At 51.1% G+C, this 12,705-nt stretch overlaps 3 protein-coding genes across 4 annotated transcripts; all 3 read right to left on the minus strand.

The window, feature by feature from the left end:
- Positions 1 to 87: 87 nt before the first annotated feature.
- Positions 88 to 3,307, minus strand: thi-4. Of its 2 annotated transcripts, XM_011395647.1 has the most exons (11): positions 2,992 to 3,307; positions 2,684 to 2,865; positions 2,540 to 2,622; positions 1,913 to 2,339; positions 1,657 to 1,816; positions 1,449 to 1,599; positions 1,277 to 1,342; positions 1,102 to 1,210; positions 1,001 to 1,019; positions 608 to 890; positions 88 to 508 (listed from the first exon to the last, which is right to left on the minus strand). In XM_011395647.1, exons 1-11 carry the CDS (start codon positions 3,066 to 3,068, stop codon positions 449 to 451), a joined length of 1,617 nt encoding a protein of 538 aa, XP_011393949.1. In that variant the 5' UTR covers positions 3,069 to 3,307; the 3' UTR covers positions 88 to 448. The 2 variants fall into 2 exon arrangements, with proteins under 2 accessions (XP_011393949.1, XP_011393950.1); XM_011395648.1 differs by having other exon boundaries at positions 165 to 890; positions 1,406 to 1,599; positions 2,992 to 3,199.
- A 15-nt stretch (positions 3,308 to 3,322) lies between these two features.
- Positions 3,323 to 7,532, minus strand: nor-1 (NADP oxidase regulator-1). Its single transcript, XM_958018.3, has 6 exons — positions 5,908 to 7,532; positions 5,679 to 5,828; positions 5,263 to 5,598; positions 5,051 to 5,212; positions 4,123 to 4,992; positions 3,323 to 4,063 (listed from the first exon to the last, which is right to left on the minus strand). Exons 1-6 carry the CDS (start codon positions 5,920 to 5,922, stop codon positions 4,043 to 4,045), a joined length of 1,554 nt encoding a protein of 517 aa, XP_963111.2. The 5' UTR covers positions 5,923 to 7,532; the 3' UTR covers positions 3,323 to 4,042.
- Positions 7,533 to 10,552: 3,020 nt separating this feature from the next.
- NCU07851 (superoxide dismutase 1 copper chaperone) lies at positions 10,553 to 12,545 on the minus strand. The gene is made up of 2 exons (XM_958019.3): positions 11,911 to 12,545; positions 10,553 to 11,749 (listed from the first exon to the last, which is right to left on the minus strand). Exons 1-2 carry the CDS (start codon positions 12,100 to 12,102, stop codon positions 10,964 to 10,966), a joined length of 978 nt encoding a protein of 325 aa, XP_963112.2. The 5' UTR covers positions 12,103 to 12,545; the 3' UTR covers positions 10,553 to 10,963.
- Between the last annotated feature and the right edge of the window lie 160 nt (positions 12,546 to 12,705).

Here is a 12,705-nt window from a genome sequence, read left to right on the forward strand (position 1 = left end):
TCGAGTGCAGCACAGTGCTGTTAGACCAGACCAACCCGATCAATGAGGTGATTTATGCCTCCGTCAGCGTTAGAACCCACGGTTAATGGGAGAGTGTGAGTAGAGGCAGTGAAAAGAATCGAAGTGCGTGCAGTCAACTTGAAGTGCCATCGGCGGGCGCGAGACAACTGAGCAACTCAAGTACATTAGCCGACCATTGTAGCCTGCAGTGTTTAAAATAGGAACCCAGTTTCACACTTGTTCGCTACTCGCTCATAGAAGAACCGAAGATTCAGCTGAACAAACAAAAGTTCAGAGAGCTAGAGGAATGAAACGCGACGCAGAGAGAAGTCAGATGCTCAGTCAAAGATAACCGACCCCAGAAATTGAATGCTGCTGTGTCCAACGCTGTCTGTCATATCATGTGCCTCCGTCCATCAAGCCCCCCTCTCTTACTCTCGGCCCACGGTCATTGGGACCCACCCTCCTCCGCCTTGTACGGAAACATCTCCCAGAATCCAATCTCCATCTAAATCGCCACATCAAACCACTTCGTTAGCTCCGCTCTCCTTCTTCTGTATCCCACATTTCGCCCAGCCGTTCGAAGCAACAAGTAATTGTCACTCACCTTGGTAGCATGTATAAACACGCGCACCAACTCCTCAATCCTCCCGGAGCTCTGCAGCACGGCATGCCGTTCCAACAGTTCGCAGCCCGCTTTGACGGCGGTGGTATAGTCATCCGCGACGTAGTTGGTAATCCAGGTCCAGTAGAGGTTGTCAGTTTCGTTGGCCTTGGAGTTGGGGGAGGCATGTAAGTGTTTGGCGATGGCGCCGTAGCCGAGGAGACATGGGGCCAGAGCCATCTGGAGGGCGAACCAATCTTCGGATTGGCCTATGTCTAGGACGTATCTGTAGGGTTGGGTGGTCAGGTGTTTAGTGGGTTTGTGGCTTGAGAAGGGACGAAGAAAGCGGGAAAAAGGGTTGGTAGGCCTAGTAGGGTAGAGTGTAAGGAGGATTACCTTGTATATGCCGTGCATGCTGTTAAAGACGTGGATGTTAGCTGATCCCGCTCTTGAGAAAATTGATACATGGATTCCAGAGAGCCAACGGATAGTTTTACCTTGATGTTCCTCGGTCTTCTCCATTTGCTCTTTGGAGATGCCGAAACCAGCACAGTATTGGACATGGAGATTCATCTCCCTGAAGCAGTTCGCAACAATAGCGGCCGACTTTGCCATCCCTTTTTGTTAGCCTGACCCTTATGGAAAGCATTGAACTCATGATGGTAAACGTACACCAGCAACGTCCTCGATGTTCTTGGCCTTGTACGAAGCCAATGCGTTTGCACGGGCGTAATGAATCTGTACCAGGTAACGGGTCAGTACCGTGGAGTTTAGAAAGTGTATACTTGGGAAGATAAAGACCAATATGACAAAATCTGATACTGCAACACAAGCCAGGACATACGAGATAGACATAATCTTGCATCAGATATCCCTTGAATGACTCTCTTGGCAGAGTCCCATCACCCATGGCCATGACAAACGGGTGATGGATGTAGCGGTCCCACACTGGGGCCACGTCGGGTCGTTCAAGAAGATAATCGAGGAAGTGACCGCTGATGAAGCATTAGCAGTAAGATGCAGGTAGATCATGTAGGGAAGGGAAAGCTCACGAAGAGAATGGAAGTGCCTTGACGGAGTGAAAATGATTGAGGGGCCCGTTCCCCTGGCCTAACCCAGGCGCCGTCCTGATTGCGGCATCGACATATCTAATTCCGGCCTTGACAGCCGGGACCATGTCCATCCCCTTGGCGAGGTTCGAGGCAATAGCGGCTGATGATGATGATTAGCCATTCAGTTCATTGCCACAAAGTCCACGAACTTGCGGGTTCTTTGTTGGGGGCGGGCGTAAGAGAGACTCAAACTCACAAGCTAAGGAGCAACCAGTACCATGGGTATTCCTAGATCTCTGGTACGGCATCTCGATCCTGACTGCCTGTAACTTCTCCTCGCCCTCTGTGTCTCTCTTCGTCTTCCCTGAAGCAGGTCCCACGAGGACATTGACGACGATTTCCATCTCATCTTCCGTCTTTGCCTCAGTGCCATCCCTGCGGAAGGGAGTATGACCGCCCTTGACGAGCACCCACTTTGACCCAAGCTTCTGCACCTTGATGGCAATATCCTCAAGATCGACAACAGACTGAACCGGGCGCTCTTCGTGGCCGGTTTCGAGTAGGAGTTTGTTCGCTTCCGGGACGTTAGGCGTCAGGATGGTGGCTATGGGGAGGAGTTTCTCGCAGAGAGCACGGGAGGCCGAATTAGGGAGGAGTTCAGCGCCTGTTGTCGCGATCATTACCTACGAGAATGTATAAGTATATGTTTGGAAGTGCTGTGGTAAGTGGTAGGCGATGGGATGTCACAAGATAACTCTTAGCATGGTGGGTGGGTGGGGAACTCAGTAGAGGATGGTGCACTGTGGCACTGGGGAGACAGAAAGGGGTAAGGCATTGTAAACAAACAAACAAACAAACAAAGAAGCTAAAATCAAAAACCTACCGGGTCAATAACCAGTGTTTTGAGCTTGTGATCCTGGAGAGCCTGAGCAACAGCCTCGATAGTGCCGGCCGAAGCAAGCATGCCTAGTTCCAGTAAAGTCATCAGTGCTCATTTCCGACTTTCCTTAAAAGGAGACGAGCTCACCAGTCTTGACAACGTCAACACCGACATCACCCACTACAGCATCAATCTGCTTCCTTAGGAAGTCCACCGGAACCTCGTGAATGCCGTACACTCCCTTGGTATTCTGGGCCGTCAATGCGGTGGTAGCTGTCATAGCATAGCATCCATGAGCGGCAATGACTTTCTGGTCTGCTTCGAGACCTCTGTTTTACGTCAGATCGCTGTTCCAAGTCCGAGGAAATAAGGGCAACGAAAATATGGATATCGGAGAAAACATGGGCGTAGATCTGATGATACTGGAAACAAAGAAAATGAAAAAAGGTACTAACGCTCCGCCCGAACTGTCCGACCCTGCTATTACCAATACTCTGGGTAGTGTCCTACCACTGTCATTGGAGGCACTCATGCTGAAGAAGCCGATTGATCCTTGATGGGCTTAGGATACCTAGGTGATAGGGAGAATAGAGATATGAATCAAACCAAGAAGAACGGAACAGAGTGAGGCAATAACAAGTGAAGAGAGCAGGCTGGAAGTGGTTACCTAGTTGCTAGGGAAGCGGAATAGATGACGAGTGGGCGTTATGAGAGGCGTGCCTGCCAGTAAGGTTCTCTCGTCAAGGGCAGGTATCATGCCATCGATAACCGAACGCAACTGCTAGAGCACGAAAGTCACTCAAAAAAGTGAAGCTCTGTCATTCCAAGCTTCCAAGGAGTGGGGTGTTACAGTGGGGTTCCTTGTTACACTAACATTTCCTTCTGAAACTCGTCAGTCCGTCATGACTCCTCCATCCATCACCCGCCTCAACATTGTGAACGGTATGATGATAAACTGAATCGTGCTCACGCGATTATCCAACTTTGTTTTCTTTGAAAATCATCATTCTTATACACCTTGCTTGACCCGACTCCAAAAACCTTCACGTCTCAAATTCAAGAATGGGGAAAAACAAGAGGTATAAAACATAGTAAGGGGGTGATATCGATATGGGATGTCAGCAGGAGGATTTTAAGAAAGACCTGAGAGACAAGTAAATGTTTTCAAGGCTACAACATATTAGGATCTTTTTGTTCCTTGGTGCCCAACACCTTCACCTTATATATCCAAATATGCCATGCAAAAATAGAAACAAAATAGTCTGATATGCCAAAGGGGTATTGCGATACAAAGCATAGAGGGCACAGCCTCTCATGCCAAAAGTACAGGTCTGTCGACAGGGCCCATACGAAATACTCGAATGAGGACTTGAACTCGAAAGTAAATCCCGAAGAACAGAACAAGAAAAGAAGAGGACAACATCGTTAAGTTCATGCATCAATCCGTCGTTATCGGTCTGAGGGTATAATTGGTGAGCGTAGCAAAACCGATATGGCGAATTGGTTCTATATCTCCTGGACCCAGACCTATTAAGGTTGTTAGTATGAACAATGCAGCAGGGCAATTACCAAGCGGCAAAACTTACCTCCATCTTCCCGGTCTCCAATCTTTGTTTCCTTGCATTTTGCTTGACTGTCTGAATGAGCATGTCAAGATCGTCTTGGTCGCCCACCGTGATCATATCACCATCTGGCGAGTCGTCATCCTTGATTTTGATCTTGATGCGGCGGCGAATCCCAAACTTGCTCCTGATCTTCTCCTCAAAGTCGGGGAACTCGATGGCAGTTCCGACCATGATGTAGCGAACATCGCCAGCATGCACCTTAACACGGATGCTGCGAAGTTCAGGCCGCCTAGAAGAACCGCGTCCTCCGGAGCTTCGAACCGTGCTGAGACTGGGCCTACGACCAGATACCATCTCAAATTCAGCCTCATCGAAGGAAACGTCGTAGTCGCTCTCATCGTCTTCTTCCTGGATGTATCGCGGGGCGCTTCGGTTGCTCCTCTGTCCACGGCTGTTTCGGTTGGGGCCGGGGCCGCCGTACATATCGTATAATTCGCTCGGGTAGCTGTCCTCCTCCTCCTGTTGAGACCGTCTCATTCTTGGCGGCGGGGGCTGTTCGCGTTGGGAGAAACCTCGCGATGGGGTGGCCGATGCTGCGCGAGAAGGCCGCCTAGAGGGCTCTTCTGGTGACGTCTTTTCGTAGCGATCACTCGGTCGGACTTTATCGAGGTTAAGCCTAGCCGGCATGGGTTTAGGTCCGTTTCGGACAGAAGCCCCGCGGCTCATCTGCGACTTTTCATTCTCGGGGGGCGGTGTCGGCGGGAACATGCTGCGGTTGGTCGGGGGCTCCGACTGTTGCCTTCTGCTCTGTAGCCCAGGCTTGACGAGGTTGGTAGCGGCGAAAGACAGCGACTCGACTGGCCTATCATCCTTCACCTCAAGCTTCCCAGCCTGGTTTCCTAATGTCAGCAACTGCGAAAGAGGAGAAGGGCAACATAGAGAGACTAACATTTTTGATTTCAGCACCGGCAAAACCAGTGAATGCATTGTTCGCATCTGATGTTGCCACTAGGCGGGCTTTGCCAAGATAGTCCTTGGTCTTTAGGTTTCGCACTTTCGCTTCGTTTGGTCGGTAGACGACGCCCACTGGGATAGAGAAAACGGTGTAGCCCTAAGCACTTGTCAGCAATAGTACAGTTTGGAGATCCGCGATGCGCTTACCTCTGCGTTCTCCTTGATCGCTTCATCGATCACATTATGGTCCTCAACCACCTTCTCCTTGGCCGCATACGACAAATCCTGCATACCAGCTTCGATTTGTTGAAGGTAGATGTAGCAAAGACCACGGTTGAAGAGGACTTCGCATGAATAAAGCTTGAAGAGAAGGCCCAGCTGCGCATAGTCGATGACTTGGTTGCCTCGAAGATATAGAAGTGTGTCGTTGAAATTGGCTAATGCCTCCTCGAAGTCGCCAAGCAAGAAGTTGGAAACACCCTGTTGAAAGTATGCGACAGCTAGGTACTGATCAAGCCGGATCGCTCGTTGATAGCACTCGACCTGATTGAATAGTATCAGTAAGCTTAGGTCCGTGTAACAAAAAAAAAAAAAAAAAAAAAAGAGCATGTTTCGCGACTTACAGCTTGCTCGTGTTGACCCAATGTCGCATGAATAACGCCCATATTGAAGAGGATCTTGGAGGTGTCGGCAATCTTTTCGAACTCCTGCAATGCAGCATCGAACTCGCTGTTGTCATACTGCGCCAGGGCAGAGACCCAGGTCTCTATTTCCTACAGCCATCATGGTATGTGAGCTTTGTGAACCAGATCGGATAAAAGGAGGCGATATGAGACCAAAAGGTGTACTGACCTGTTTTAGCGACATGTTGAGGTGTTGATTAAGGTGCGTACAATCGGGTCGATGCCGGGCTCAAAGAGCAGCGGGAGATGCGAACACAGACAAAGGAACACTTGGAAGCCCTTCTAGAAAACAAGTCGCGAGAATCTTGAAATAACTTTTGGCCCACGCGGACCCGAAGCAATGGAAAAATGGGAGGTGGTGTATCGGGACGACTCGAGATTAACAGCGAAACATGCAGAGGGGTTGAGCGTGCGTGGCCAGGCCTGTTGTCTTGTATAAGTGGGCGGCAGATTGGACAGTCCACTGTCTGCGACCTGGGGCACCAGTAGCGGGTGGGAGCAGGGTGGCAGCAGGGGTACTTGCTCTTGGCTGGTCGAGTCAGCGGCAGGATGGCACCGCTTCGACCACTTCCCACACTTGTAATTTTTTTTTCTTGCACCGCCAGCAGCGCTCCTCACGGGTCTGGCTGTGCTTAGTTTGCAGGTGCTGAGCCTGGCTGGTCTTGTTGGGCCGGTCGGCCTGGGCAGAAACAGCGAGATCTCCGCGCCTTGTTCGTGGGCCCAAAAGCTCCTCCTGCAACTTCTCAGTGGAGTCGGGTCCGATGCTCCGTCCGTGGGAACTGGGTCGTAGAGGTAGGAGGCTGTGGGACTGGACGATGGCCGTTATTAAAATGCTAACCACCGACCTGATGTTGCTGATTTAGCGGCAGCTTGGCATGTGACGGCCTGTGATCTGACTTTCGAGGTTTTCGCACAATGGTATTGTCCGTCTTTGGTCTTTGTTACTGGACCCCACGACGCAGGTCCAGATGATGATGTTCAGGTACCAGCGGGTACAGGCTGGCGGGAGCAATATCGAATTGCAGGATGCAGATGATGACAGCAGGAAAGGTAACCTGTACTCTGTAGCCTCTGGTCCCTGACAGAAACTGAACAGTTGGTATAGCTTGTCGACCTCTAGGCAGTGGTAAGTATAACTGAGGTGGGTGTGCTGGGGTATCAATTGATGATCCAGCAATGCCACCAGCCAACAGGCGCCCGGTCCAGCTGCTCGGAAATTGTCCTTGAGATCGCGGGGAAGGATTGGGATCAACCCGAAGAGTGAACGTCTCTGATCGGCTCAGAGGCAGGCGGCTATCAGTTGCCAATTAGGAATGGTGTAAGTGTAGGAGGAATGGATGCACGTTGCTGGCTGTGTGGTTTGGGATGCTAGAAAGGACTGGCGTTTGGGGGTCGATCGTGACCGGAACAATGGAAATGAGAGGATATCGTCAAGTGACGAAGAAAAGAGGCCGTGTAGCCAACGAAAATAGGTATCTTGGGAATCGGCAGAGGGAATAATTGGTCTTTGTGTGGAGGAGTCGAGAACGAGGGTGATGAGATCGGAGCGTTGAGTTAGTAGCAGGTACAAATCAAGGCTGTTGAAGTGCAGGCGGCAGCAAGGTACAGTGGACATGGTGGACAGTTGTGGGGGTGTGTCTGGGGTTGTGAGTTCACATAGGCGATCATGGGTGAGTGAACCGTGCTTGCCGGGTTGCTAAAACACTGATGACGCTAGGGCAAGAGCCTCCGAGCCTTTTGAGGGTCCATGCCCACAGGGGCAACCCGGCTAGTCAGGACAAGTGGAATCCAAAGCCAACTTGCACCTCAACTGCACGGAATTCAACGTTGCAACTGAATCTCCGGCCTGGGACTCTTTCATCACGACTATGATGTGGGAACCGAGATCAAAACGGAGCGTAAACGAGGAGACAGAGTTTAGAAACACGGACGGGACCCAAGAGGTCAATATCGGTTGCAAAGGGATTCAGCATGGATGGCCCGTTGATGGTGACACTTCCAGGGGCATCCGGGTTTGAACCTCCTCCCCATCTTCACTCGGCCTCTTGTCTACCGAAACGAGGGCTCTCCTGGCTTCCCTGATGTTGCCGAGTACATATTGGCAGTACTAGCAATATCGTGACGGTGGTGTCAAGGAACAAATTATCTTTTGCAGATGGCTCTATCATCGCATGTTTTCCAAGACTTGGTCAGCCCACCACCGTGATAAGCTTCTGGTTCCCGTCACATGCATAGCCTATGAAGGGCGCAGGAAAGCAATGGTCTTGTACATGGCCAGGACAAAGACCGAATTTATAGGACCACTGCTCAGAATGCAGAGGACTGGACGTCAGAAAGGGAACAGGTAATGTGATGAGATTGCCTGCTGCGGCATCCAACGGTAGGAGTCTCCCAAAGTAACAAAGCAAAAATAGTGCACACGTGTAGAGCATGCAGGGTAGCATTTCCAGTACGTGTATTTGGTCGGGAGCTTCGTGGGTTCTGATGAGCGAGGGGTTCTTCCAGTAGTTTCCCAAACCGTAAACTTCCCATGTCTTGCTCTGATTGTGTTCGTTCAGTTCCACTCTGGGAGGTGAGCCAGCTTCATGGTCCATGTCTCTCTCTCATTTCCGCCTTTTGAGCAGTTGCGTACATGCGGCATGCCAAAGAGTGAGACTGACGAGTTGACAGCTCGAAGGGGGGAAGGGGTTCGTTTCGGTGCAATGTGGTCGGGGGACGGACGTGCACCAGGCACTGTCACAGAACTGCTGGACCCTTGCGAATCACGACCCACCTCGCTCATGCAAGATGGAATCCACACGACCATTCCACTCTGTGGTTGGTTCTTGGGAACTGGTGTCCTGGCGCGTATTTCCAACTTCGTAAATTCCAGACTTGCATCTCCAACGTCTTCCCGACCCTCATCGTCATTTGGCTGCTGGGTTACAACGACAAATTGAAGCTATCCCACTGGCACCACGTGGAAATCCATACCGTAATTCTTGCGGGGATTTCATCTCTCAACAACAAGAAGCTTAACTCAGTCTTTCAACAGGGTCTCGGGCTTGTCCCGAGGTACAGGCAGCCAGGCCGTTTTTTCCATGGCCTTCAGGAGCAACGAATGCGAGCGTTTTTCGAAGCTTCCCATTGCCAAATTCTGGGAAAATACCTCTTGGGTGCTATCTAAGCGCCATCAATTCCTCCGAAACGAACCGCCTCAACCCAATCACGGCCAGCGAGTCGAGATATTGGTTGAATGCATTGCCAACCTTCTGTAACAGTGACAGTGACTACGTCTGGGCCCTGCAGACACGGCAACAATGATAGAGATGTCTCTCAGCTGGATGTGTGTCAAACTTCTCATATGATGGCCTGTGATTGCCAATATCACGACCCTCAAAATGACGCACGAACACTGGGCCATGCCAGCTAGAGTTGTTCGTCTTGTCGATTGCAAGGCGAGCGGAGACAGAAGGATAACGGCTTGGACCCAAAAATAAGATGCCCTGTCATTCCACCATCTCGGATTCGAATTGAGTGTGGTAAGTAACTTTCTTCCTATCACTGGACTAGCACCCGGGATGAATGTGACGTAGGGCAAGGACCACCAGTTAACGCTTCCAATTATAAGGCATCGCAATCGACTTCTCTCTTGAAACCGCTTGTGTATCTTATCCCATCTTCTCTCTTCCATCGGTCTTGATTTGTTAGACTTACTCCCACTTTGTGGCTCAATCAGGTCTCTTCTACGGCCTCAAACAGCCCCGGCGCTTATACAGTTGTTCGTGAGGCTCTCTGATTGTATAGCTGTGTTTGCAGAGTCTGTGATTGCCAACAACGGCGCCGTAACGGCGCAGCAAGCGTGGAATGCCAACAGGATTTTGGGGCACCGTAATGTTACCAAAGAAAAGATATGGTTCGGCACCTCCCGGGCATCGATCGGCATTTCAGCCGGGTCTTCAACGGGCCAGATCTAAGTAAGGTAGGCAAGGGGCAAAGACCGACGCTGTACTCCTACATGCTCAATCTGTTTTGCACTAGGACCCTGAAGAATCCAATCGCGTAGCACGGAACTTCGGAATATTCAAATGACGAGCTGCAAATCCGAGGATACCCAAGTCCAGGGCTGTTCCAACACGATAATCTGTGGAGGACAGCTTGGAAACCGTTGACCAGCCTAAACAACTTAAATCCGCCAAGAAGGCACACAGACCAGGGCCAGACACAGAATGTCTTAAAACGCCGTGTGTCCAACAATCTCATGTGCATCAGGAGAACACATTCATCCACCGCTCCGCGAGGCAAGAGGTTGAATTCGGCATAACATTAGACCAAGTTACCTGTCTCACCGCCCGGATTTTGGTCACTGGATGACACTCGTTCCGTTCTACTTCCGGTTTGTGATGCGTGGGGTCATTTCCCTATAAGACAAAGTAGTAGCCATCGACGAAGTATTTCTCCTACCTCTACCCGCATGACTGTAACACAAGGAAACACCAAGACTTCCGCACTAGTACTTCTCTACCCGTCAACGACACCTGAGAAGAACCAAGACACCCTAATCCCTCTACTGCATCCCATTAGAAATGCAAGGAGAACCAGAAAGACACATGGGATTTACAACACACTTTGAACTTCACTCAGCCATCCCCCACCGCGAATCCCATGTTCTCACGGTTCTTTGGCTGTATGCTACGTTGTCGTCTATCAAGGTGGTAGTGTAGAGTTACCGACAAGACAATAACTTTTGTGTCTCGGGCTGGTTACACACAAAACCCGTTGTTTCACTAACACGCTCTATCAATGGGTGTCAAGCAAAGACGCTCGACTTGTTATGCCGAAAGATATACAATAGGTTGGCTTCAACTGGTGTCCTGCAAAAATCTTCTGATGTTTGGATACGACGAAGTTTATGTGATAGACATGGTCGCCGACTTACATTCATCCATTTCAATCGAAAATCTGTGATGGAGTTAACCCTCAGTTTAAACCGAACTGCTTTATCATAGTTGCACGCATTGGCATCTACCTATATGAGCCCTGTGTCTTCTGATCGCAATAGAATATGACTATTTCCACCATATCCTACAAGTTACCTGCCCGTACGTGTTAGCTTGGTCTTTCCGAACCGCTATGCATATTCCCAATATCTACACAGGTCCGCCTCTTAGCAACCACCCATCCATTGCCCATATTGTACATCTAGCAAAGTGACCTCATCACACCATACACATCTCGCATGGTAATCACAGCATCCCCTTCTCAACCTCATCCTTCCTCTCCTCCCACAGCGTCTTCCCCGTGCACGAGCACACCGTCTTATCGTTATCCCACACGCCCGCGCTCCTCGCAATCACGCCCACCACCGTATTCTCGTCGTTCTCCAACGTACTTCCCGCGCTCTCATCCACCGACACCGGCGCAACAGCGAACGCGTGCCCAATCACCTCCCAGATCTGGAACGGGTGGCTGAGGAACACGCTCCCGCGTCCGTCCTTGTTGATCTCCACCGTTCCCAATACGCCGCGCGGGGCGTTAGGGTCTCCAGAGATCTGCGCCTTGGTGTCGGCCGTCAGCGTAGCAGTGCCGGACCACACCGGGCCGGCCGACTCGACACCCCGCGCAAGATCGCCGAACTCGCGGATCGTAGCGCGGTAAGTACCCGGCGCGATGCCGCGCAGCGTGAGGTCGACGAGCGTGGTCGAGTTGTTCACCTGCACCATGCGCGCCAGGCCGCGGACCATGCGGTCCGAGGCTCCCGGGGCGGGCGTGATCTTGTCTAGGGTGGGCTTGTGGTAAGTCTCGAGGATGCTGACGGCCGCGCCTTGAGAGTCGCCGGAACCGCGCAGGATGGCGTCACGGCCCGTGGACTGGATGGCGTTGACGATGGCGGAAGGCGCGGCCGTGCCTTCTATCGTGAGCAGCTGGTCCTTCAGGTTGGCCTCCACTTTGTTGATTCCGGGGAGCTTGTAGAGTGCACCGGAGACGTCGTTCACGCAGCTTTCGCAGTGCATGGGCACGGCGAAGAGAGTCTGTGAAATGAGTTAGTATGATGTGCCTCTGGAAGTATGTCAAGGTGAGTCAGATATGTGAGACAGGCTTGGACCCTTTATCTAAAGAAAAGGAAGGGCTTGGACCGAAGCTCATATGTAGGCATATATGAAAATGAGGCTGTAAAAGGGTATAAACAAACCTTGAAGGGGGTTGTGATGGAAGCCATGTTGCCGGCTATCTTCGGGATTGATGATTTGGGAGCAGCCGGGGATGACTGTGACTGAAAATAGTTCCTATGTTGTTGGCGTTGTTGCCAAAGGTATGCGCCTCCAAAACCTGCTAAAGCTAGACTAGAAATACTTAGGATTTGTCTGGCCGTGTACGGTGGCATCGGTTTCAGGCACTAAGAGGTAGCAAAGACAATACTGAGGACAGTATAGAAGTGGTGGTGTGAGAAGCAACACCAACGTGAGACGATGGATTTGTATAGAAGGCGATGGAGGAGAGCCCCACGTTCGGCGAAGGAGGGGACGACTAGGTACAATTAATAACGTTTTGGCTCCAGTCTACGGATGCTTAAGAGACGGGGTAAATGCGACTCTTGTGCTGAGATTCCTCATTGTTTCTCGACAAGAGAGTGCATGAAGTCACCTCACTGGAGTGCGAAATGTCGTTTTCCCATCTTCACTGTAAGACGGCAGGAAGGTAGATGTCGGCCTGCCAAAATGTTGATTTCAAAGCGACGGCACCTTTCTGGGACCACTTTTTGCGGGCGACCAACTGGGGCTCCGCTGTGTCCGGCTCCTCGATCGGCCCAAGCCAGGGCAATCCTGCTCCCCGAAAGCGTGTGATATGTACCGGGAAAGGAAGTGCAGGCTTTGGTACATGGGACATCAGTAAAAGAGAGCTCTAAGTGCGCCGAGTTGGTGTTTGTTAGTGCTTTCCTCAATTACACACTAAGACTTGCGGACCACCGTAGCCACCCCGCCAACCG

The sequence above is a fragment of the Neurospora crassa genome, linkage group III (assembly GCF_000182925.2).
Source record: "Neurospora crassa OR74A linkage group III, whole genome shotgun sequence".
Lineage (NCBI taxonomy): Eukaryota > Fungi > Ascomycota > Sordariomycetes > Sordariales > Sordariaceae > Neurospora > Neurospora crassa.

Excerpts from the sequence above, each read along its gene's own strand:
- thi-4 (XM_011395647.1), bottom strand. The coding sequence starts at position 3,068 with ATGAGTGCCTCCAATGACAGTGGTAGGACACTACCCAGAGTATTGGTA. Across the intron at positions 2,866-2,991 it reads TCGGACAGTTCGGGCGGAGC|AGGTCTCGAAGCAGACCAGA; the intron begins GTTAGTACCTTT and ends GACGTAAAACAG. Across the intron at positions 1,600-1,656 it reads AAGGCACTTCCATTCTCTTC|CGGTCACTTCCTCGATTATC; the intron begins GTGAGCTTTCCC and ends ATGCTTCATCAG.
- nor-1 (XM_958018.3), bottom strand. Across the intron at positions 5,599-5,678 it reads TGGGTCAACACGAGCAAGCT|GTCGAGTGCTATCAACGAGC; the intron begins GTAAGTCGCGAA and ends CTATTCAATCAG. Across the intron at positions 4,993-5,050 it reads CCGGTGCTGAAATCAAAAAT|GCTGGGAAGCTTGAGGTGAA; the intron begins GTTAGTCTCTCT and ends TTAGGAAACCAG.
- NCU07851 (XM_958019.3), bottom strand. The coding sequence starts at position 12,102 with ATGCCACCGTACACGGCCAGACAAATCCTAAGTATTTCTAGTCTAGCT. Across the intron at positions 11,750-11,910 it reads CCATCACAACCCCCTTCAAG|ACTCTCTTCGCCGTGCCCAT; the intron begins GTTTGTTTATAC and ends CTCATTTCACAG.